Source organism: Oncorhynchus keta, chromosome 28, assembly GCF_023373465.1.
Source record: "Oncorhynchus keta strain PuntledgeMale-10-30-2019 chromosome 28, Oket_V2, whole genome shotgun sequence".
In the NCBI taxonomy this organism is placed as follows: domain Eukaryota; kingdom Metazoa; phylum Chordata; class Actinopteri; order Salmoniformes; family Salmonidae; genus Oncorhynchus; species Oncorhynchus keta.
Window position 1 is genome coordinate 35752009 of NC_068448.1, and position 26868 is coordinate 35778876.

Sequence of the window (26868 nt, forward strand, 5' to 3'; positions counted from 1 at the left end):
AGAAGGTGAGGAATGGTTGAAGACTTAGAATATGTTCTAAGTACTTTGATTAATCAGAAAATAATGGGAGAAAAAAAAACTGTTTGGAATGATATGACGAATCGGTTATCATTTTATAACAGTGGGGCCTTACACAATAACACAGACTAAAATACTGCATTATTAATGCAAGACCAGGGGATGGAACCAGTTCAGGGAACAGAACTGAAAACAGGAAAATAAACTTACTTAATAAAACTAAGAATTTGTAATGGTAAAGCGAGCGTTGAGCCTTTTCCTTTCCAATGATGTTTACACGTTTAGGTTGCACCTTGACTCACATACTGTAAATGTAACACCCTCTACTTATTTCCAATAGGATTTGTACAGTGGGGCAAAAAAGTAGTTAGTCAGCCACCAATTGTGCAAGTTCTCCCACTTAAAAAGATGAGAGGCCTGTAATTCTCATCATAGGTACACTTCAACTATGACAGACAAAATGAGAAAAAAAAAACAGAAAATCACATTGTAGGATTTTTAATGAATTTATTTTCAAATTATGGTGGAAAATAAGTATTTGGTCACCTACAAACAAGCAAGATTTCTGTCTCTCACAGACCTGTAACTTCTTCTTTAAGAGGCTCCACTGTCCTCCACTTGTTACCTGTATTAAAGACACCTGTCCACAACCTCAAACAGTCACACTCCAAACTCCACTATGGCCAAGACCAAAGAGCTGTCAAAGGACACCAGAAACAAAATTGTAGACCTGCACTAGGCTGGAAAGACTGAATCTGCAATAGGTAAGCAGCTTGGTTTGAAGAAATCAACTGTGGGAGCAATTATTAGGAAATGGAAGACATACAAGACCACTGATAATCTCCCTCGATCTGGGGCTCCACGTAAGATTTCACCCCGTGGGGTCAAAATGATCACAAGAACGATGAGCAAAAATCCCAGAACCACACAGGGGGACCTAGTGAATGACATGCAGAGAGCTGGGACAAAAGTAACAAAGCCTACCATCAGTAACACACTGTGCCGCCAGGGACTCAAATCCTGCAGAGCCAGACGTGTCCCCCTGCTTAAGCCAGTACATGTCCAGGCCCGTCTGAAGTTTGCTAGAGAGCATTTGCATAATCCAAAAGAAGATTGGGAGAATGTCATATGGTCAGATGAAACCAAAATAGAACTTTTTGGTAAAAACTCAACTCGTCGTGTTTGGAGGACAAAGAATGCTGAGTTGCATCCAAAGAACACCATACCTACTGTGAAGCATGGGGGTGGAGGAAACATGCTTTGGGGCTGTTTTTCTGCAAAGGGACCAGGATGACTGATCCGTGTAAAGGAAAGAATGAATGGGGCCATGTATCGTGAGATTTTGAGTGAAAACCTCCTTCCATCAGCAAGGGCATTGAAGATGAAAGGTGGCTGGGTCTTTCAACATGACAATGATCCCAAACACACCGCCTGGGCAACAAAGGAGTGGCTTCGTAAGAAGCACGTCAAGGTCCTGGAGTGGCCTAGCCAGTCTCCAGATCTCAACCCCATAGAAAATCTTTGGAGGGAGTTGAAAGTCCTTGTTGCCCAGCAACAGCCCCAAAACATCACTGCTCTAGAGGAGATCTGCATGGAGGAATGGGCCAAAATACCAGCAACAGTGTGTGAAAACCTTGTGAAGACTTACAGAAAACGTTTGACCTCTGTCATTGCCAACAAAGGGTATATAACAAAGTATTGAGATAAACTTTTGTTATTGACCAAATACTTATTTTCCACCATAATTTGCAAATAAATTAATAAAAAATCCTACAATGTGATTTTCTGGATTTTCTTTTCTAATTTTGTCTGTCATAGATGAAGTGTACCTATGATGAAAATTAGAACCTGGAACAAAAGTGATCCATACCGTTCTGGAAAATAAACATTTCAGGAATATTTTTTTTGTCCCACAATAAAAACGCAACAAAGTGCCTATGCAAAGCCCTCTGTCATTCAGAAACAGTAGGCAGAAATATGTACAGTCCACACCACAGCATTGGCCGTTAAATGTAATCGTTCTACAAATCGCAAAGACATGGCCTTACAGTGACCCATTATGAAATTCATATATGTTACTGGGTCACTAAGGCCATGTTCTCTATGCCGGTGGGGTAATTAACACATTTCAAATGTTGATCTTGGGAAAGGACCTAGAATTGTGGATAAAAGCTTAATGTTGGCGGTGAGGGAAAAGTGAGCTTAGCTAGGGCAGTGGTTCCCAAACTGTCGGGGGCGCCGGGGTCCCCACCCCCTCAAAGAAATATATCTATAAGTAGATAGCTCAAAATATATATATAGGGGTACCAGTAAAAAGTTTGGACACACCTACCCATTCATGGGTTTTTCTTTATTTCAGAATTCTGTGACTGGAACGAATTGCAAAAATCTCTGAAGTTGGAGACTTTTATCTCCCTCACCAACATCTCCTATCTGAGAAGCTAACCGATCGCTGCAGCTGTACATAGTCCATCGGTAAATAGCCCACCCAATTTACCTACCTCATCCCCATACTGTTTATATTTATTTACTTTTCTGCTCTTTTGCACACCAGTATCTCTACCTGCACATGACCATCTGATCATTTATCACTCCAGTGTTAATCTGCTAAATTGTAATTATTCGCCTACCTCCTCATGCCCTTTGCACACAATGTATATAGACTATTTTTTAAATATATTTTTTTATTATTATTTTTTCTCTACTGTGTTATTGACTTGTTTATTGTTTACTCCATGTGTTGTCTGTTCACACTGCTATGCTTTATCTTGGCCAGGTCGCAGTTGTAAATGAGAACTTGTTCTCAACTAGCCTACCTGGTTAAATGAAGGTGAAATAAAATACAAATAAAATAACATTTGACCTATTTTCTACATTACAGAATAATAGTGAAGACACATATGGAATCATGTAGTAACCAAAAAACAAATCAAATTATATTTAATATTTGAGATTCTTCAAAGTAGACACCCTTTACCTTGATGACAGCTTTGCACACTCTTGACATTCTCTCAACCAGCTTCATGAGGAATGCTTTTCCAACAGTCTTGAAGGAGTTCCCACACATGCTGAGCACTTGTTGGCTGCTTTTACTTCACTCTGTGGTCCAACTCCTCCCAAACCATCGCGAGGAGGTCAGGTCATCTGATGCAGCACTCCATTACTCTCCTTCTTGGTCAAATAGCCCTTACGCAGCCTGGAGGTGTGTTTGGGTCACTGTCCTGTTGAAATACAAATGATAGTCCCACTAAGCACAAACCATATGGGATGGCCTATCGCTGGAGAATGCTGTGGTAGCCATGCTGGTTAAGTGTGCCTTGAATTCTAAATAAATCATGACAATGTCACCAGCAAAGCACCCCCACACCTCCTCCTCCATGCTTCATGTTGGAAACCACACATGCCGAGATCCTCCGTTCACCTACTCTGCGTCTCACAAAGACACGGCGGTTGGAACCAAAAATCTCAAATTTGGACTAATCAGACCAAAGGACAGATTTCCACTGGTCTATGTCCATTTCATGTGTTTCTTGGTCTAAGAAAATCTCTTCTTCTTATTGGTGATTCACGCAGTCTCTTCTGAACAATTGATGTTGAGATGTGTCTGTTACTTGAACTCTGTGAAGCATTTATTTTTGGGCTGCAATGTGAGGTGCAGTTAACTCTAATGAACGTATCCTCTGCAGCAGAGGTAACTCTGGGTCTTCCTTTCCTGTGGTGGTCCTCATGAGAGCCAGTTTCATCATAGCGCTTGATGGTTTTTGCAATTGCACTAAGAAACTTTCAAAGTTCTTGAAATGTTCTGGATTGACTGACCTTCATGTCTTAAAGTAATGATGGACTGTCGTTTCTCTTTGCTTATTAGAGCTGTTCTTGACATAATATGGACTTGGTCTTTTACCAAATATCTTCTGTATTCTACCCCTACCTTGTCACAACGCAAGTGATTGGCTCAAACGCATTTAGAAGGAAATAAATTCCACAAATGAACTTTTAACAAGACACACCTGTTAATTGAAATGCATTCCAGGTGACAAGCTCATGAAGCTGGTTGAGAGAATGCCAACCATGTTCAAAGCTGTCATCAAGGTAAAGGGTGGCTACTTTGAAGAACCTCAACTATAAACAAACAAAAAAAACTTTTTGGGTTACAACATGATTCCATGGGTGTTATTTCATTGTATTAAAAATAGTAATAATTTCATTGTAGTAAAACTAAAATAAAAACCCTTGAATGAGTATGTGTCCAAACTTTTGACTGGTACGGTAGATCTATTTAAGGATTTCACCCCGCTTTCAAATTAATCTTGAAGGTTGTAATAGTAGAATGGACAAGATACAATTTCGAAATTGGGTTGTGCATCATGAGTTTTCCTCTTCTCGTGTCTACCTTCGAAAGCGACTGTATTTCTAACTTGTCAGAAATGTCCAGATCAACTAGCCCATGTTAGGTAACTTTTTTCGCTAGGCTTTTTTTCGCCCATAGATGTTGTTGTAAGGTTTGAGTCATTCAAATATCACATGAATACACATTAGACACCGCAAGAAAATTAGTTTCAAAACTGCAACATTCTCTCTGCACCCCATGGCAAAACGTGTAGAATTACAGGAAAATAAGCTTTGAACCTGCACATTTAGAGATGTGTGAACAGTTTGTGTCACAAACGGTGCCTGTGTGCATAGAAATAGATGGGGGGGGGGTTCCCAATGCTGGAAGGGGGGCCTGAATAAAAAAAAGTGTGGGAACCCCTGAGCTAGGGCACTGTGGGTAAATGTAAGGCCACTGTTCTTGAAGGAGGATCTTATCAAAAAGGTACATCCATATCTGACACACATTGTAAAAAAACAAGACTCATCAAAACCTCAGTCCTTTCTGCCCCGGGACACACACACACTCCCTCAAGAAGAGTGCCTCAGCAGCTTTGAGCAGAATTGAAGTAAAGCCAAAAGGGGGTAGAAGAAGTGTGTGGTAAAACAACAAAGGCTGGTTGAATAACAGACCTGGGGGAGGCTTCTGTCTGAGAGTCCTTCCTTTGTTTCCAGACAAATGAAAAAGACACACACAGAGACACACACAGAGACACACACAGAGACACACACACATGCATTTCCGTGACAAAAACGGGCAGCATTATTTAGGTTATTAAAGTCAGAGAGGTTAGGACAAGGGTGAACATCTGAAAAAGTCAACAGCAGTAGCTATATGTCATTAAGATCATCAGGACTTAGCATTTGGGTAAGCAAGCACCTGTCAAGTAGCAAGGGGGAAAAAAGAGAAACAGAGTTGTCAAGGCACTGACTTAAATCGGGTGATTAGCAGTAAGTTACTGCAGCCCTGAGACACCATGAGACTATGCATTCAGGTGAGATTCTCCAAACAGAAAGAATTCTCCATTCACATAATCATCCTCCTCCTACTGTATAGTCAGACCTGCTGAAGGATTTGGCCTTCAGATTCCTCAGGAGGTCCAGTTGATTGAGGGGGGGTATGAGTCTGGAGAGAGAAGATGAGACGGTTTTCATGATCTTTTATACATCCCACTGGAAGGCTAGTGCATGTCTTTCTAAAAAGAACAAATGACCTCTTAAGTTCAGTGGCCCTCTCGTCTGGAGCATTGAAGCTTAACAGTATACTGTTTCAAAATAGAACCATTCCTTAGACACTGCTGCACAGAACACTGTATGTGGCTCTAAAATGAAATAAAAAGCAGAAAGCTGCATGGAGAAAACCAAATATTACAGCCTGCAGATTAATTTCCCATTGATTCCAACAGACTTGGAAGGTAAACAGAATGATTCATTTTCAAAGTAGCTACAGTGCCTTCAGAAAGCATTCATATGTCCTTGACTTATTCCTCATCTTGTTGTGTTACAGCCTGAGCTCAAAATGGATTCAATATTTGTTTCTCTCTCACCTATCAACTACACACAACAACCCATAATGGCAAACTGAAATTTTAGATGAAAAAACAAATGAAATATCCAATTTATGTAAGTGTTTACACCCCTGAGTCAATACTTTGTAGAAGCACTTTTGACAGCTATTACAGCTGTGAGTCTTTCCACACCTGCATTGTGCAACATTTGCCCATTGTTATTTCAAAACTCTTCAAGCTCTCTCAAATTTGTTGTTGATCGTTGCTAGACAACCATTTTTAGGTCTTGCCATAGATTTTCATGCAGATTTAAGTCAAAACTGTAACTCAGCCACTCATCTACGGTCTTCTTGGTAAGGAACTCCAGTGTCGTTTTGGCCTTGTGTTTAAGGTTATTGTCCTGCTGAAAGGTGAATTCATCTCCCAGTGTCTGGCGGAAAGCAGACAACCAGTTTTTCCTCTAGGATTTTGCCTGTGCTTAGCAACATTCCGTTAATTTTTTTATCCTGAAAAACTCCCCAGTCCTTAATGATTACAAGCATACACATTACATGGAATGGGTCCTCAGATCCTCAAAAAGTTCTACAGCTGCACCATCGAGAGCATCCTGACCGGTTGCATCACCACCTAGTATGGCAACTGCTCTGCATCTGACCGTAAGGCACAAGAGGGTAGTTCGTACGGCCCAGTACATCACTGAGCCCAAGTTTCCTGACATCCAGGACCTATATACTAGGCGGTGTCAGAGGAAGACTCCAGTCACGCAAGTCATTTACTGTTCTCTCTGCTGCCACACAGCGAGCGGTACCGGAGCGCCAAGTCTACAACCAAAAGGTTCCTTAACAGCTGCTACCCACAAGCCATAAGACTCCTGAATAGCTAATCAAATGGCAACCCAGACTATTTGCATTGCCTGCCCCCCTCCCCCAACCCTCTTCTACACTGCTGCTACTCTCTGTTATTATCTACGCATGGTCACTTTAATAACTCTACCTACAGTGGGGCAAAAAAGTATTTAGTCAGCCACCAATTGTGCAAGTTCTCCCACTTCAAAAGATGAGAGAGGCCTGTAATTTTCATCATAGGTACACTCTACACACTATGACAGACAAAATGAGGGGGGGGAAAAATGCAGAAAATCACATTGTTGGATTTTTTATGAATTTATTTGCAAATTATGGTGGAAAATAAGTATTTGGTCAATAACAAAAGTTTCTCAATACTTTGTTATATACCCTTTGTTGGCAATGACAGAGGTCAAACGTTTTCTGTAAGTCTTCACAAGGTTTTCACATACTGTTGCTGGTATTTTGGCCCATTCCTCCATGCAGATCTCCTCTAGAGCATTGGGCAACACAGACTTTCAACTCCCTCCAAAGATTTTCTATGGAGTTGAGATCTGGAGACTGGCTAGGCCACTCCAGGACCTTGAAATGCTTCTTACGAAGACACTCCTTCATTGCCCGGGCAGCCTGTTTGGGATCATGCTGAAAGACCCAGCCACGTTTCATCTTCAATGCCCTTGCTGATGGAAGGAGGTTTTCACTCAAAATCTCACAATACATGGCCCCATTCATTCTTACCTTTACACGGATCAGTCGTCCTGGTCCCTTTGCAGAAAAACAGCCCCAAAGCATGATGTTTCCACCCCCATGCTTCACAGTAGGTATGGTGTTCTTTGGATGCAACTCAGCATTCTTTGTCCTCTAAACACGACGAGTTGAGTTTTTACCAAAAATTTATATTTTGGTTTCATCTGACCATATGACATTCTCCCAATCTTCTTCTGGATCATCCAAATGCTCTCTAGCAAACTTCAGATGGGCCTGGACATGTACTGGCTTAAGCAGGGGGACATGTCTGGCACTGCAGGATTTGAGTCCCTGGCGGCGTAGTGTGTTACTGATGGTGGGCTTTGTTACTTTTGTCCCAGCTCTCTGCAGGTCATTCACTAGGTCCCCCCGTGTGGTTCTGGGATTTTTGCTCACCGTTCTTGTGATCATTTTGACCCCACGGGGTGAGATCTTGCATGGAGCCACAGATCGAGGGAGATTATCAGTGGTCTTGTATGTCTTCCATTTCCTAATAATTGCTCCCACAGTTGATTTCTTCAAACCAAGCTGCTTACCTATTGCAGATTCAGTCTTCCCAGCCTGGTGCAGGTCTACAATTTTGTTTCTGGTGTCCTTTGACAGCTCTTTGATCTTGGCCATAGTGGAGTTTGGAGTGTGACTGTTTGAGGTTGTGGACAGGAGTCTTTTATACTGATAACAAGTTCAAACAGGTGCCATTAATACAGGTAACGAGTGGAGGACAGAGGAGCCTCTTAAAGAAGAAGTTACAGGTCTGTGAAGCCAGAAATCTTGCTTGTTTGTAGGTGACCACATACTTATTTTCCACCATAATTTGCAAATAAATTCATTAAAAATCCTACAATGTGATTTTCTGGATTTTTTTTTTCATTTTGTCTGTCATAGTGTAAGTGTACCTATGATGAAAATTACAGGCCTCGGTCTGGCTTTTTTTATGGCGGTTTTGGAGCAGTGGCTTCATCTTTTTAAGTGGGAGAACTTGCACGATTGGTGGCTGACTAAATACTTTTTTGCTCCACTGTACATGTACATATTACCTCAATTACCTTGACACTGGTGCTCCCACCCATTGACTCTGTACCAGTACCCCCTGTATATAGCCCCGCTATTGTTATTTACTGATGCTCTAATTATTTGTTATTCTCATCTCTTACTTATTTCTTATTTCATTCATTTTTTTATATATATATATATTTTTAGGTATTTTCTTAAAGCTGCAATGTTGGTTAAGGGCTTGTAAGTAAGCATCTCACTGTTGAATTTGGCAGATCTGACAAATACAATTAGATTAGATTTGAATTGAGTTTTCCACAGACACCATGTATCATGTGAGTAATAGTCATGTGAGGTGAACTGTGTATATTTGGGGAAGTGAGCACTCAGTTTGGTTGTTTGACCTGACGAAGATCCGTTTCAGATGGAAACGTCAATAAAGCGGTGAATTGGGAGCTTTAACAGTGTCCGGGTCTTCTTCTTCTTTAGTATTCTTTATTAGCCCAGCACCTATACTTTTAAGGATGTGCGTACGACCACAGACTTTTCTATAAACGGTATTATTGCACACAGAGTGAGTCCATGCAACTTATTACGTGACTTGTTAAGCACATTCTTACTCCTGAACTTATTTAGGCTCGCCGTAACAAACGGGTTGAAAACTTATTGACTCACGACATTACAGCTTTTCATTTTTAATACCATTTTGTAAACATTTCTAAAAACATAATTCCCCTTCGGCATTTATGGGGTTTTGTGTGTAGGCCAGTGACACAAAATCTCAATTTAAAATTTAGGCTGTAACAACAAAAATGTGGAAAAAGTCAAGGGGTATAAATACTTTCTGAAGGCCCTGTATTAGTTGTGCTTTGAAAGCCCAGCAGTATCTCAAAATGAAAGGTATTAGAGTTCAACTTCAAATTGGAAAGCCAGACTGGTTAGTGTTATTTCAAGGATAACATTTTATTTTATTTCCAGGATAAAAATGTAAATAAAGTATAGAGAACAGATATGGTCTGTACCTGTACATTGGGAGAGAAACGTTCTCCTCATAAAAATCCCACGTCGACAGCAGATCAGTCCGAGCGAGATTCGTAGCATAAAATCGCCAAGCGTTCTATTTGTGAGACAGATGGTGTTATTTGCGAGTGATGCAGACAATGTCATAATGCAGAGGATGTTCAATGACCCAACGGGTGATATAGAATTCAATAAAATCAGTCAGAAAGAACCTGGTAAAAAAAATCTAAAACAAAGTAAAAATGGTACACAATGTGTCAGTGGGTGTGTCCAGACTAACTGGTGGTGCGTGTTGGCCACCTGTATCAGCCCAGCAGCAGGTTGGCGTCGCTTCTCAAAATGCTTCTGTCTGTGCTGCTCCTGGACCTTCAGAGCAAAACCAGACCCCAGGATACCCTGCGCATGTGAGTAGGTGTGGATAAAAGAGAGAAATTACACACTGTCAGAATATCTCTAACCTCTTGAATATGAACATCTGAAACTAGAATGTAGGACTAACAGATTAAAGCATAATAATAATGGTTATCGGAATGTTTTAAATGCAAGTGTTGTACCCGGCCATGTTTTGCCTAAGCAGAAGCGCACAATTGAAGAGCACAACAACTCTAAAGTGTACTAATGACACAGAACATTGCAAAATGTTCCGGGAATATAACCATTGGAGTTCATGCACTTGGCCATAAGGCTAGAACTGTGAGTAAAGGTTTAACATTTCCTTCATATTCAAAAACATAATACAGTTCAATTAAGTTCCCTTCTGCGCCATAAGGGTTTGAATTAGCACCTAAAATGTCCCTCAAACTTACAGCTGGGAGCGCAAAGAAAGCCACTCCTATCATACTGAACATTGCAGCCAGCAGACGTCCATTCCAGGTCTTTGGGAACTTATCCCCATAGCCTATGGTGGTCAGGGTGATCTAGAGAAAGAAGAGGCATTTTCAACAGCACCTACAGTAATGCATACCTTATATAATACAGTGGTCCGCCAAAGCTGGTAAGTCAAGACCCCATTCCACGACAATACATTATACTTTCACAAGTGACGTTATGGCTCAGTTTTAGATATGTATTTTGCTGGGTACTGCAGATAAATTAGGGAAATATATTATTGGAAAACTAACTGTAAGTCTGTCCTAATAGAAACATACTATTCAATACCTTGTGCACTTTCTAATTTGGAAATATGATTGAACTTACCAGCCCCCACCACAGGGCATCAGCATAGGTCTCAAACATGTCGTTGTCATCTTTCTCGACCGAGTACACCAGGAAACTAGCCAGGATGAGACAGAGGAAGCCTATGTACCAAGCAGTGATTAGTTCCTGGAGAAGAGGAACAGAGCATCAGATATAGAATTTGGTAACACTTCATGGTATGTATACATTCATAAAGCCTTCATAAATAATACATAATAATATCTGTATCCACCAAATCCACCTTTTCTGATTATGACTGGACTATGTAATCAAATTCATGACGACACAGTTTATTCAAATTTGTAGATTCATTTACTTCTACCCAATGCCATTTACGTAGGCATTTTGATTGTTTTTTCTTGAAGAGCCTTCCTTCCAAATCTCATCTCGCAGGTGAGAAACCTGGGCTCCTGAGGATAACTGAAACATATGGCCTTTCTAGCGGTCACCTTGCTGTGGGCATAGACCACTGATCCTAGAAGTTTCCAGGTGCCCCCGCGCCGGTCCATCCGCAGCATGCGGAGGATCTGCAAGAAGCGGAGACTGCGGATGGCAGAGGTGGCGAAGACATTTCCCTGGGAGCCAGCAGCCAGCACCGACACAGATGCTATCAAGACCATGATGTCTAGAGGAGGAAGGATATTCACATCATGTCAATGGTGTTCCATGCGCTCACACGCACACACTCTCAAGCCCACGATGTCTGGGGAAAGAAGGGGATTCACATAATGTCAGTGGGGTTTCCATGGCAACCAGCATCACCAAACACTGTTGAGATTGCGTTGATAGTGTTCAATGATTACTGACATCCTCCAACACTGAGAGGCCGACCCCACATGACAATCCCATGAGGCACTATTCAGGTGTTGCTATTTAATAACATGGTAGTGAACAAAATGACTTCAGAGAATGTGACTAGTGAACTGGTGTAGTTCTAAAACAAGGCTGTGTTGAATGTTGATGTTAGCTTTTCCTTTTCTTACATAAGGTATGGGAGACTTGAGAGAAACCAACTACCCTTAGAAATAAAAAAGTAATTTTTGGTTAAAAAAAAAAAGTGCTTTATGTGAATAACGCTTATTTTTATGGAAATGAGAACAGCAAAGTCGGAGGAAGAGAAAGATAAAAGGAGAGAGTGATGAGAAAGGAGAAAGACGAGAGAAGACCAGGACAGGGGAGTTGTAAGCCAGAACAGAAGAAACATCCTGAAAAGAGAGAAGTAGAAGGAGAAGAAAGTCTTTCTGTTCTCACCGATAACACAGAAAGGCTTGCGGGCGAATTTCAGCCTTCCCCTCCATCCTCTGTAGCGACAGCAGCAGCCCGCCGCCCATATCCTCACAATGTACTCAACTCCAAACACCACGATGGTCACTATTTCCTGTGGTAATTGGGAGCAAATTCATTGTGTGGGCCTTTGTTCTTTTCAAGTACTTCTGTACTTCCTTGCCCAGAACCTGTTTTTGGGGGGGGGATGTGTGTATGACCACACACTTCACCATTTCCTGTGACATCAAATCACAGACATATTATACTGCCACTACACCCCAAATCTTATCATAGCGCAGTACGATGCGCAACACAACCAGATGGCTAGAGTAGCACTTGGGAACTACTTAAGATTCCGAAAAAAGATAAGTGACATAAAAGATATGAGTGGCTATAAATGTGAGAGATATGAATGTGAGAGAACATAATTCATTTTAGGATTACGTTGGATTTAAAAATACATATTGCGCATATTTGATTGCGGCATACTTTGCCGTCTTGAGCATAAAACGAGCGCGGAAACCATGGACAGAGCACAGTACTTTTCAGAGCAATCCACCACATACATACCAGAATGTACAAGGCAGTCTCAGAACTGTTCTTGAACTCATTGATGGTAGCGAAAACAGAGAGAATGAGACAGGAAAACACCAACAGGAAGCTGAAAGAAATAAGAGGACATTAAACTATAGGCTCCTGTTCAAATAATTCAGAAATGGATCCTTCCTTGCTTGAGGTAAACACAAATCAATAAGCAATTGGATGGGTGTAAGCCAATGTCACCACCCTATTACTTACCAATCCATGACTCAAGGAAGGACAGGTTTATTTCTGAGGTATTCGAAAATGGCCTGGTAGAATCCCCAATAAATGCTACCCGAACAGCTGGCTAGCTGTCAACAGTCCTTGACCCGGGTGGTACTTTTAAACATAAGCCAATTCCCCCATCTGTACATCTATGGCTGTAGCGGGGGGCTTATACTTAAGTGATTAATGAATGCAAAGGACACTGGGACCTGTCACAGCCTTGGTCATAGCGTTTAATAAGAAGATCTGCTTTAAACAGTTTGCAATTTCATTCATAAAATGCATAAGTTAGACGTGCATGAAACAAGTTTGCAGTCAGTTGGACCTTTCACTAATAATAATAATAATAATAATAATAATACATGCACATACCCTGTATGTTGAAATTGTATTTGCGTATTTCACAAGCACACAAAATAATCACATTACTTTCACATGTAGCCTAACCTGTCAAACTGGAAACTGCTTCTCCTCAACTGGCAGCTTCATTAAATAGTACCCTCAAAACACCAGTCTCAACGTCAACAGTGAAGAGGCGACTCCAGGATGCTGGCCTTCTAGGCAGAGTTCCTCTGTCCAGTGTCTGTGTTCTTTTGCCCATCTTAAACATATATTTTTATTGGCCAGTCTGAGATATGGCTTTTTCTTTGCAACTCTGCCTAGCAGTACAGCATCCCGGAGTCACCTCTTCACTGTTGATATTGAGACTGGTGTTTTGCGGGTACAATTTAATGAAGCTGCCAGTTGAGGACTTGTGAGGCATCTGTTTCTCAAACTAGACACTAATGTACTTCGTCCTCTTGCTCAGTTGTGCACTGGGTCCTCCCACTCCTCTTTCAATTCTGGTTAGAGACCGTTTGCGCTGTTCTGTGAAGGGAGTAGTACACAGAGTTGTACGAGATTTTCAGTTTCTTGGCAATTTATCGCATGGAATAGCCTTAATTTCTCAGAACAGAAATAGACTGATGAGTTTCAGAAGAAAGGTCTTTGACTCTAGCCATTTTGAGCCTGTAATCAAACCCACAAATTCTGATGCTCCAGATACTCAACTAGTCTAACGAAGGACAGTTTTATTGCTTCTTTAAATCAGAACAACAGTTTTCAGCTGTGCTAATATAATTTCAAAGGGTTTTTCTAATGATCAATTAGCCTTTTAAAATGATAAACTTAGATTAGCTAACACAACTTGCTATTGGAACAAAGGAGTGATGGGTAATGGGCTTCTGTACGCCTACATAGATATTCTATTCAAAATCAGCCGTTTCCAGCTACAATAGTCATTTACAACATTAACCATGTCTACAACTGTATTTCTGATCAATTTGGGGAAAAAATAGATTTTCTTTAACAAACAAGGACATTTCTAAATGACCCCAAACTTGCGAATGGTAGTGTATATTTCAGGATGTTGTGTATTCCTGGAAATTATCCCAATTCTTGTAAACATTAGTTTTAAAAACATTGCTTGTTAATATTTTTTGTAAGTGTTATTTTGTCACAAGTTCAGCTGAGGGCAAATGTCTGTACTGAATGAAATATTACCACTCTCTCTTTAAAACAATGTCTATCTTTAAACACAATCACCCTTTTGGCCTTTTAATCATATTTTAACATGGGCTTAACACCAAACACTTTGTACTTTCATTTAACATAGGGCAGGCCCTGTTACCTCATATCCCATAATGCCCGGAAGGAAAAACTGGGCATTGGCTCAACTTACCTTAAGGCAAACATTTTGACTATATTACCCCAGACAGATACAAGGATGCTCTTTCATACTTGGTTTAGGACCTCATATTGAAGCTTATAGAGATCCCAATTGATGTATAGAACACTCTTAAAATGATCAAAAATGTAGATACAAGCATCATGAAACCGTTTAACACATTAAGTTGACTTGAAAATCTGTTGTTTTTCTCACCTAAATTGCTTACCACTTTTCCCATGTGGTTTCCTCCTTCAGAGTCCATGAAATGGTGACCTCTTCCTAAATATTTGGTCAAATGATTCATTTTGTGTATGGTTTCCGAGAGACAAGGATGGCTCATCTTACCCCACTCTCCCCTACTGTATATCCTATTGTGTACATATCTTACTACTACTACTACTACTACTACTAAGCATACTACTTCTTCTACTACTGGTTATTTTTGATAACTCTTATTACATTTGATTATCAAATTGCAATGTTGTGGGAACTAGCACAAGCACTTCACCTTTTATGACTTCTGTAAAACTGTGTACGTGACGAATAAAATCAGATTTTTATTTAAGGCGCTTCTCAGTTATACTAATTCCATCCTCTGTTGGCAGTTGCACACACTATTTATAAACTTCAGGTCAGTCTTAAGTTAACACAGTGTTGGTGTGCGGCCAGATCCTCTAACGATGCCATCAGCTTGCTATGCCAAAGCTCTGTTGTGAGACAGTATTTATTGCTTCTGTCGCTCGGTCAGTACCACCCCCGAGAGTGAGAAATGCTCCAAGTCTGCAGACTGTAGTCCACCTTCCTGCAGTTCTACAGAAACCACTTTTTCTAGGCCATCCCCCACATAACCCAGTATAGTAGCTTTCACTGGGGCTGTTTGAAACAGAATGGTGAATGTGATTTGGGGAGGGATAGGAAGAGGCAGGAATTGGGTGTGTGCTTGGAAATAGATGGACAGAGACTGGTCTTTGGGAAGCTTCTTTAGGTGAACCATTTTGGAGCTAATCCAATCCGGGGCTAATGGAGATGTCCTTACGAAAGCAGAGGGGGGGATTTAACAGCAGCTTTCAGAAAATGAAGCAGTCTGGCTAGCTAGATAAATCACACAGCTATGCCGCAAGAGACAGTAAACGACACTCCCGACCTGCAGTATAAATCGTTTGGTCTTACAACCGCGCACACTGCATACAGTGGTAGTCAGGAGAGTCTAGGCCACACACAGTCACTACGTAAGCGTGTTTGGGTCTGAGAAAAGCACTAGAGTAAACACATGATGAGCATCATACCTTAGCAAAGCCTGACTGTATAGACAGCGGAGCTTGAATGAAGATTATTTTATGAAACTTTTCACGTCTCCTTTTAAATTTCAACAGTAGCTCATTATAGCACACACACCAGATGCTGCCAAGCGCATTAGCACTCCTTGACAAGCACAGCTGTAACTGGTCAATGCCTAATAAGAGGGGTGGAATAGAACACTTCCCAAAGCAGCCAACCAATTCGACACAGTAACATTTTTCATTCAAACAAACAGCCGCCAACAAGAGCACAATCAACTTCCCTAGATAGTCACTACAAAAGTGACAATACCTAATTAATAATGCCTAATAGTGGAATAGAGAGTGTGCGATTACACTCACAGCATATGTGCAATAGATACATTACTACTGTTTGTGCTGTACTGTGGACGAGAAGAGACAATGGATCTGGTCAACTTGCGATAGAGCCACACACACACAAGTCAATAGAGCTCAATTTCCGTAACATCTCCGCTATTGCAAGACTGGCATTACTACAAAAGATACATTAGAGAGGAAATCACATTAATTAAATTCCTGATTGTGCCTATACATAAAGGCACCGTGGCATCTCTCTGCTTGTTGACGGATGTCTAGATGTTTTCACGCGAGACAGGAATTGATAAACAATATGGAAATGGTTTCTTGGAACCCGAAAGAGCTGCACTTTCACTCAGTTGCAGATAAAGAAACATTGATCTGCCCCGCTCAGCAAGATGTCCAGACATGTCTATCTGCCTGGCTGGGTCTATGAGGACTTTAAGAGTGCAGTTGAAGCAGATTCCCCCAGATGACTCACCAGATGGGGAAGAAAGGGCCCCAAAGCAACAGACTAAAACTGCCAAATGCAACCAATAGAAGCCAAACTGAGGTATACAATGACAGGGGAAACACAGCAGTGCTGCACTTCTGCTACTATTGATTCTTGTGGAGACATGTGATGAAGGTTCTGATGGAGCCCATCTGACACACAGTACAGATACTATAGTGTTGCTAACATACCAAATCTTGTCCTCAGTGTTCCTTAATGAAAATGAAGTCCTTTCCTCTAAACAGTCCATGGATTTATTGTTGGAGGACCATTTTATGATGAAAATGATACTAAATATTATTCAGAATTAATTTAATACGAATTGGGCTGGACAAGAGAATAAACCAATGACTTTATATCTGAATGGACAAAGCCATTGATTACGTGACACCATTCATTCCTATGTGAAGACTCAATAGCGGATTTGAAGAACTATTAGTGGATACTCACACTGCACTCCAGGCAGGTCTGCCAGTTTTAACTAGCAGAAGTGACTTTTCATAGCAAGTTAGGATAATTTCTGCAGCAGGCTAGGAAAATGAACGCCGTAGGTTAGTAGAATTAGGTTAAGGTTAGGAAAAGGGTTAGTCTTGCTAAAACGCTAAAATTGTCTACCGATGCGAATCAAACAAATCTAGCTATGACCAGGCCTGCCATCAGAAATCTTGGTTTCCCACTTATGTGATTCTGCACATTTGAAGCCAAAGAAGTTGGTTAAGGTGAGCTACTCCATGAGCTACTCCAGGAAGTGACATTGCAGGCAAACTCAGTGTTGCCCCCTCTCACTGAGTATCTCAAATTGGAGGCCGAACAGGGTACTGCATTCTGCCATTAGCATCTAAAAACATCTAAAAACTTATTCTGCGAATTAAAAAGAATAACTTAAAATAATTGGTTCAAGGACATACATTTGGTGTAATAGAAGCAATTATTGGTACCAAGACTGTTTTCAAATGTATTTATCTTTTTATTTTTGTACACAAAGATTGACCATGAATATTGCCTTCTTCCCATTCACTACAATGGGGATACTGTTTTCTGCAAACTGCCTGCAGTACTGTGGTCGGCCTTGAACTTTGTGGCTTCAATGAGAGGGGGCAGTCCTTCTCCCTTGGAATAAACACGAAATAAGAATACGTGCTGAATGTTTATTTGATAACAGGACATTGATTTGTCGTTCAAACCTTTTTTTGCTAAATTCCAACATTAAAGGACTGTGTGATTACGGTTAACATCATTTCAAACATCAATACTCTGCAGGTTGCAGAGCTTCTCCAACCAAAGACTTTGTACACGTTGGAAGATTTAAAAGAGTCCAACTGATGCACCTGTATAAACTGTCATAAAGCACTGTGACATTTATTTTTTTCTATTTTAAGAAAAACGCCCAACAAAACCTTTCACCTCACCCCAAAATGTACCCCCCAAAATATACAGAGCAGTACTCCCTCTCCAGTAGCCCATTGATTATACACATATCATTGTTACGCATTTCAAGGAAATTAATATCAAGGTAACTGCCAAAATACCTGAGTAAATAAGGGATATGAAACATATTGAAAGCAGGTGCTTCTACACAGGTGTGGTTCCTGAGCTAATTAAAGGTAGTCTCAGCGATATGATGTAGATGCACAAAGTAAACGGCATAGTGAGTACATTTCTGCAACAACTAAGAGCGTTGAAGTGTGAGGCTCAACTTCTCTGCTGTTTTAGTCCCGTGGCTATTACGTTGTGAACAGTGTGAAGTGAACCCATGCACAGATACTGTGTGTGACTGTGTGAGAGCAAAGTCTTGCATCTCTCTCATCTGAATATCTGCGGTGATGCTCGTGGCAGTGTCATTTCTGAGTCTCAAGTTAAGCAAATTAACATCCGCATCATGCTTAGGGAAATTATTTAAAATGCTGGGCAGGCCATTATTTTGGCTGCCATGCCTATGCCCCCCCTCCACAGGGCACAAGTGGTCACTGAATGGTTTGATGAGCATGAAAACAATGTAAATCATATGACATGGCCATCTCAGTCACCAGATCTCAACCCAATTTAACACTTACGGGAGTTTCCGGAGCGACACCTAAGACAGCATTTTCCACCACCATCAACAAAACCCAAAATGATGGAATGGTGTCACATCCCTCCAGTTGAGTTCCAGACACTTGTAGAATCAACGCCGAGGTGCGTTGAAGCTGTTCTGGCTCGTGGTGGCCCAACGTCCTATTAAGACACTATGTTGACGTTTCCTTTATTTTGGCAGTTACTTATATATGCCACAGAGAAAAATAGGCAAAATAATAATGAATTCCTACACGATTGTGGAGGTAAAATATATGTTTTTGTATGAGGGGGACTTTGTCCATTCAATCTAAATGAAAAGCTAAAAAAAAACATTGTCAGTTGCACGCCTGATTAGACACCTAACTTTCTCACTGTGTCATTCCAATGCTGTGACCATTTTCGAAGAGCTGTATAGAAGTATCAACAATCACTTGGCTGAATCAATTGCTGAAATCTAAGGTGCATCATCGAGAGATGAAATCTCATACTGATTGACGGACATGATCGGACAAATGATCAATGGGGCAGAGTTTTTATCATCCTTATTTATGCCTGTAAAGAGGTATGGGTAGAGTCTCTCAGTGAAGGTGCAGACGGTGAAAGAGTAGATATGAGACCCGGCCTCCACATCATAAAAGGAGACCTCCCCCTCCTCATAATCCACAAACACCCCCACCTTCTGAGGTTCCTCTGACAGAGAGAGAGGGACACTGGGCCCAGCGTGAGCCATGTACTCATCCCCATTCATCAGCCCCACAGTCCAGTATCCATTCACAGGACTGGGCCGTACATTCCCCTTCCTGTTGATGGACTCTCTGGCCACTCCCAAAGCCCAGCTAGTCTTCCCCTCCACCTGCACCTCAAAGTAAAATCTCCCAGAGACGAAGCCTTCATTTCCTAGTACACAGGGTACAGGATCAAACCTCTTTGGGTTGTCAAGGAAGAGCTTTTGTCTGTGTCCTAGCTTCACCTGTTTCCCATCCTCAGACAAAATAAGTTTGGGATTTGCCGTATCAGAGTCCAGAGTCAAATCCACAGCTGACTGCTGCATTCTCTCCAGCTCGGTCTCACACAACTTCTCAATCTCTTCATAAAGCGTCTCCTCCAGTTGAGACACAGCTCTCCTAAGGGTCCCGACCCACAAACCGCTGTGAACCCTGATCTCAGACCAGTTCTTGGTGCGTGGAAGGGTGCAAAGCGATGGGGAGCTCTGGAGGACGTGGAGGTGGTCCTCTGTGTTTGACAGCTTCTGCAGATCAGTGAGTCTCCTTTGTAGTTCAGTGATTTCCTGCTCCAGCTCTTTGATGAGCCCATCAGCACGCCTCTCTGCTGCTTTCTGTTTCACCTCAATCTCCTCAATGAACTCAGCCTGGCTATTCTCAATAGCGCGCACCAGAGTAGTGAAAACATGCACGCTATCTTCTATCTCTCTCTCTGCACCCCTCTTCCTGAGTGCTATTGAGTGTTCCATCTGCTTCACCTTCTGCAGTCTGTCCTTGATCATCCTCTGCACTTTTCCCTTGGTTTCCCACAGTAGACTCTTCCTCACTCCACTCTCTTCCTCTATGGGGACAGTCTTGTGGAACTTGTGGTCTGTCTCAGTGCAGAACTGACACACACAGGACTGGTCGCTCCTACAGAACAACTCCAGGGGTCGTTGGTGCTTCTCACACACCCTGTCATCCAGGTTCTCCACAGGGTCAATTAGCTTGTGTTTCTTGAAGGAAGCAACTCTCTGATGCGGCTCTAGGTGAGTCCCACAGTAAGAAGCCAGACAAACCAGGCACGACTTCAAGGCCATGAACTTCCTCCCAGTGCAGACATCACAGGCCACTTCTCCAGGCTTGGCGGGGTGCTGTTTGAGTGTGCTGTCAGCTGGAGCTAGCTTCCGGACGTGAGCGGCCATTTCAGAAATAAAAGTATTGACACTGAGATCTGGTCTCTGTTCAAAAGTCTTTTGACACACTGGACACTTGCATAGCCCGTTAGCGTTCCAGTACACTCCCGATACAGGCCATGCAGAAGTTGTGTCCGCACGGGATGGAGACTGGGTCAGTGAACACATCTAGACAGATAGAGCACTGGAACTGCTCTTCAGACAGGAGACTGTTGGAGGAAGCCATAGCTGAAAGAGGCCAAAAAACATGTTATTATTTTCACGTGTCAATATCAGTCAGTGGAGGCTCCTCAGAGGAAGAAGGGGAGGACCATCCTCCTCAGTGAATTTCAGCTAGCTCCATCCTCTTCTGGGTACATTGATTTATTACAAAACCTATGAGGCTCATGGTTCTCACCCGCTTCCAAAGACTTACACAGAAATTATGACGACTTTTGGAGGACGTCCTCCAACCTATCAGAGCTGCTCCAGCATGAACTGACATGTTGTCCACCCAATCAAAGGATCAGAGAATGAGTCTAGTACTGAAAGCATAAGCTACAGCTAGCTAGCACTGCAGTGCATAAAATGTAGTGAGTAGTTGACTCAAAGTGCGAGAAAGACAATCGTTGAACAGTTTAGAACAAATTAATTTCTTCAAAAATTGAAGGAGAAGCAAAAGAGAGAGATTGCAATATTCTATTTTTCCCACTTTCACTTACTTAGCTAGCTAATGCAGCTAGATAGTTTAGCCTACTCAAACACCTGGCTCAAACAGAGGGAAGCTATTTTAGCTAGCTGGCAATGACTATCCAACACCGGAACTCTTTCAAGTCAAGGTAAGTTTTTGGTTTTAATAATTTATTACCACTGAGGCCTGCCAGCGTAACTGCTAAACTGCTCACTGTACTGCATGATTGTAACGGGTTTACTAATGCGTTAGTTCCATTAGCTATGTTGACTATGACGTTACTTGAGGTAATATGGTGAGAATAATGTAGGCTGTGTGTAGCGGTTAGCGGTTATGATATGAAGTTGTGTCTTGGAAAGGTATTTTCATTTGTCACAGACAGCTGATGTGCTGTGCATTGAAGTCCACACGCGAAGGGAAAAGGTGAGGAGGAGAGCACGTAGATGTGAGAAGGAATACAGCGAGCTTTTTGTATGTGGCTGTATGTGCTATCAAAGTGAACTGTGTTTACGTGTGATCAGGGTTCTTTCTATTCATTCCGCCAAGTCTGTTGAAAAACGTTTCTAAAACTGAAGCAAACTGAACGAAACAGGGATGAACTTAACTGAATTTGTCCAATAGAAACTCTTGTTTGCAACTGTAGGACAAATAATTACACCCTAAATCAGCTAGATGCAAGCAAGAGTGTGCAAATTGGTATTGAATGTGTCAATGTATTGAATGGCTGTCCATGTGTCACTGGCTGTCAGGTAAATTTTCATTCATTCATAGGCTGGGTTTAGGGAATATTTGAGTATCATGTAGGAGCCTAAAACTACAGTATCAATGATATGTTGAACTGGGTGAATGGAATATGAATAACAGTCATCCAATATGTGGTTATAGAAATAAGGCCATGTTCATAATTTAAACTTTTTTTAAAATCGTCCTCCATCATCTTAAACGGCACCGAACGCCACTGATATCAACCCATGTAGTAACGTCAAACTATACTATTTTAACCATTCTTTAACATATCATACATATCACGAGAGTCAAACGCAGACAGGATAATAATTAGGGCTGTCATTTGTTTAGTGTCTAATCTTGTCCAGGCAAAGCTCTTGATTTTTCTACTCACCTCAGTGTGCAGTATGTTGTTGACTGTTCGTTCTCCTCTTCGGATCAGAGAAAAACGATAACAGTGACTGGGGATTTGTTACAGTTACGTGGAAATACTCTTAAGTTTCATTTCAGCAAAATGACGTTGTAAGCCCCTCCCTTCGCCATAGTGATGACAAACCTCTGCTCTTAAAGGAATACTGCTTTAAATAAGGTGTATAATTAATTTTACCTCAAAGATGCCAACTGATAAGGTTTTTGTGTTCAAGAGTATTGTATAAGCATAATATCATTGTGCCGACATTGTAACTGTAACTGTAGCTGCTTCTAGGCTAGATTGAACAGACTCAAATGAGATGCTCAAAAGCTACTGCTAATGCTCATGTTCTGTGTTAGAAAAAGTTACCTGCCCATAGAAACACACAGGAGATTTTGGAAGGTACTGTTGAAGTCGTAAGATGATGTAAACGAGTTTTAATGACTCCAACCTAAGTGTTTCAACCACTCCACACATGTCTTGTTACCAAACTATAGTTTTGGCAAGTCGGTTAGGACATCTACTTAGTAATTTTTCCAACAATAAAACAGACTATTTCACTGTATCACAATTCCAGTGGGTCAGAAGTTTACACACACTAAATTGACTGTGCCTTTCAACAGCTTGGAAAATTCCAGAATATGATGTCATGGCTTTAGAAGCTTCTGATAGGCTAATTGACATCATTTGAGACAATTGGAGGTGTACCTGTGGATGTATTTTAAGGCCTACCTTCAAACTCAGTGCCTCTTTGCTTGACATCATGGGAAAATCAAAAGAAATCAGTAGACCTCCAGAAGTCTGGTTCAAATATAAACACCATGGGACCACGCAGCCGTCATACCGCTCAGGAAGGAGATGCATTGTGTCTCCTAGAGATGAATGTACTTTGGTGCGAAAAGTGCAAATCAATCCCAGAACAACAGCAAAGGACCTTGTGATGATGCTGGAGGAAACAGGTACAAACGTATCTATATCCACAGTAAAACGAGTCCTATATCGACATAACCTGAAAGGCCGCTCAGCAAGGAAGAAGCCACAGCTCCAAAACCGCCATAAAGAAGCCAGACTACGGTCTGCAACTGCACATGGGGACAAAGATAGTACTTTTTGGAGAAATGTCCTCTGGTCTGATTAAACAAAAATAGAACTGTTTAGCCATAATGACCATCATTAGGTTTGGAGGAAGAAGGGGGAGGCTTGCAAGCCGAAGAACACCATATCAACCGTGAGGCACGGGGGTGGCAGCATCATGTTGTGGGGGTGCTTTGCTGCAGGAGGGAATGGTGCACTTCACAAAATAGATGGCTTCATGAGGTAGGGAAATTATGTGGATATATTGAAGCAACATCTCAAGACATCAGGAAGTTAAAACTTGGTCTCAAATGGGTCTTCCAAATGGACAATGACCCCAAGCATACTTCCAAAGTTGTGGCAAAATGGCTTAAGGACAACAAAGTCAAGGTATTGGAGTGGCCATCACAAAGCCCTGACCTCAATCCCATAGAACATTTGTGGGCAGAACTGAAAAAGCATGTGTGAGCAAGGAGGCCTACAAACCTGACTCAGTTACACCAGCTCTGTCAGGAGGAATGGGCCAAAATTGACCCAACTTATTGTGGGAAGCTTGTGGAAGGCTACCTGAAACATTTGACCCAAGTTAAACAATTTAAAGGCAATGCTACAAAATACTAGTTGAGTGTATGTAAACTTCTGACCCACTGGGAATGTGATGAAAGAAATAAAAGCTGACATAAATCACTCTTTACTATTACTCTGACATTTCACATTCTTAAAATAAAGTGGTGATCCTAACTGACCTAAGACAGGTCATTTTTACTAGGATTAAATGTCAGGAATTGTGAAAAACTGAGTTTAAATGTATTTGGCTAAGGTGCATGTATAAACTTTCGACATCAACTGTACATATACAGGTCTTGACATGCAATGCCCATGGACTATCCCTTCACTGACACTCCTGGTTGAGAAATGGGGCACAGTGTGGAATTTGTTGTTGTTTAAAAATGGACAAGCCCTCTTGTTTTCGCTTTGACTGGTGTTGGAACACAGACAGGATAGAAGAGGAGGTAAGATGTCCTCAGAGAGAGCGCACAAGAGAGAAAGAGGGAGTGAGAGACAGAATACCACTTCCAGGTATTGATCCTTCACACATAAAATCCAAATAAGACCATAGACCGAGCCTAACATTTCTGGATTGTACATCAAGACCAGCATGCAGCTGGCTAGCTGACACAAATATGAGCAAAGTTTTCCTTCAGCTCCTGGAAGAAGAAGATGGAAAACCCTTGCTGGAGGACAAGATTTGACTGAAGTCAGCACATGCCAGTTGTATAAATCAGCTGGCCTGAACGTAAAACAAGACTAAATGGATTAAATGAGGTGGATGGTATAAATGATGCATCACGGCGAGCACACAAATGGGATAGAAGCAGAGCTGCAGTTGTTTTACTAGCTCCCATTTTGAGAGGGTGGATTCCGTGTATACATTCACAGGTGCCTTGATACCATCTTGCTAGGAGGTCCACTGCATTTTCACTATGGGCTTTCGGGCTTCCACAGCAGTCATGTAATTAGAATTCAACAGCCTATTTAACCTGCCATTGTGGCGTGTGTGGGTTGCCTTTGACACAAGCACAATGTGCTAACAACATAGATCCTGTCTTAACGAGAATTTGATTGGCGGCATTGGTAACATATCACATGCCTATAGGCTACATCCTTACCATATAAGATGACAGCTTACTACATGGAAGTAAGGCATTGTCTAGGTTAGATGATCCTCTACGAGTCTACTACCCACTAGCAGCCAATTTCAATGATGACCCCCAAAAGCTAACCAGGGTCAAATGAGGGCTGAGCTTTTGAGTAGCTGTTACAGTATCCCATTATTAATGGTTGACGACAACCCCAACAGGCAAGACTCAGTTAGGCTACTGTAAGTGTATTTTAACGAGGCAAATTTTGGGGTATTATATTTCTGAGATTTGTACACAGATTTCCTAGCTTTGTTCCAATTTCAGCACGTATGCCTACTACACAAAGCTGGCTCTTCATTAAATAGGTCTACAAACAAATTAAGCAGTTAAGGTGCAGAGCAACTTCATGCCATCACAATCGCTCATTAGGCATATACAATGTATCCGATTTTAACTAGAGCCTCAGCAGCAGTGAAGTCTCAGGGTGCTTGACGCCCTCATAACTACTAAACTGATCCATTTGAATGACTCAGAGACAATGACTTGCTTGCTTGCGCGTTAGTCTAATACATTTGGCAATATACTTTTTTGGTTGATGCGGTTGTCATGCATATTTCCTGATACAGTGCCGCTTAGTATCGAGAAGCGTGTGTGTATGTGTTGGCCCGCCGGACTATACAGGCCATGCATGACTGCAACGTCAATTAGTTAAAGTATAGACGCCGCACGGGAGCTGTCCATGAGGCAAAGGTGCTGAAAGAAAATAGGAGCGCCAATGGGGGGGGGTTACTAAAGGTTTGGCACAAAGTTGGCAAATAGGCCTGCTATGCATGCGAATGATTGCATGGACGTTATGCAGGGGGTGGGTTCGCCTAAATATTGTTTCCCTATGCAGATAAGGGCTGTGGTAGTGGTGATACACACTAGTCTACTCCTGCTCAACCCCTTTTTATCTGCAGAAAACGCATCACTGAAGAACAATGGCTAAAAGTCCAACTTCACACCCCAAATAGCTACGCATGATATGTCTTACCCCAACCTATGGCACTACATTCCGGGCCACATAATATTATTCATGATTGCTTGTCTAGCCTCTAGGCTGAGTTCCATATCCGAGTAGCTTGGTATACTTACACATACGCGTGGTAAATAAACGCCCATCCCCGCGGTCTTTCAAGTGCATTGTATAGAAAATTCTGTAGTTTCCTATAGCTGGGGTTTTTCTTCGGCGTTCTCCCACCTCTTATGGCACTGGACCTCCGTCTGCATAGGATACTGGTCCGCTTTGTGCTTTCCGAGCCCGCAATCAGCTGCGCCCCGTCCCTGCTAGATTCGGGAGCCCCGGGGTCCAATCCGACAAAGCCGACTTTGTGCTTCTTCTCTCCGGCTTGAGTCGGGTAAACCCCACCGTTAACATTTTTCTGCACCATTCTAAAGTCGAGGTGACTCAAACCGGGAGTTTTCAATCTCGTAGCATCACTGGTGAGTGTTGTGTGTGTTCGTAAATGCAGTCGGTGTCCCTCTGGAATAGCAATTGCAATGTCCATGCGATTGCGAATCTGCAATGTGTAGCCTATACTGTATAGGCTTCTCTCTCAGCTCCTTCCGGCCATCTGACAGGCTTGGGTAGGGGGAAATGCGCTTTAAATATTTAACAATCTATACACGTAGGCCTAAGCTAAATTATATAAAAAATATATATACTTAACACAAATATAAATGCAACATGTAAAGTGTTGGCCCCATGTTTCATCAGCTGAAATAAAACATCCTCAATTTTCCATAAACAAAAAAAGCTTATTGCT

The 26868-nt window shown here is 41.8% G+C and overlaps 2 protein-coding genes across 10 annotated transcripts in view; both read right to left on the reverse strand.

Moving 5' to 3' along the window:
• Positions 1-26868, reverse strand: part of LOC118361217 (potassium voltage-gated channel subfamily KQT member 2-like) — a 46432-nt gene extending 19564 nt beyond the window's left edge. For 2 of the 9 annotated variants that reach the window (XR_004820963.2, XM_035740967.2), the window contains exons 1-10: positions 26198-26868; positions 12533-12623; positions 11948-12074; positions 11146-11321; positions 10697-10822; positions 10306-10416; positions 9800-9895; positions 9502-9596; positions 5450-5512; positions 5020-5049 (exon numbers count right to left, since the gene is read on the reverse strand). Coding sequence is in view for 8 of the 9 variants with exons in the window: in XM_035740967.2 (XP_035596860.1) it covers positions 5020-5049; positions 5450-5512; positions 9502-9596; positions 9800-9895; positions 10306-10416; positions 10697-10822; positions 11146-11321; positions 11948-12074; positions 12533-12623; positions 26198-26610 (1328 nt within the window). In the remaining variant the exon portion in view is untranslated. Of the gene's footprint in view, positions 1-1119; positions 5267-5449; positions 5513-9501; positions 9597-9799; positions 9896-10305; positions 10417-10696; positions 10823-11145; positions 11322-11947; positions 12075-12532; positions 12624-26197 lie in introns of those variants that run through there. The other 7 variants (XM_052482893.1, XM_052482892.1, XM_035740964.2 and 4 more) reach the window with 6 other exon arrangements.
• LOC118361219 (probable E3 ubiquitin-protein ligase TRIML1) lies at positions 17720-20764 on the reverse strand. The gene is given in 2 exon segments (XM_035740969.1): positions 17720-20640; positions 20642-20764. Coding segments are annotated over 2 exon segments (1668 nt in total). The 3' UTR covers positions 17720-19095.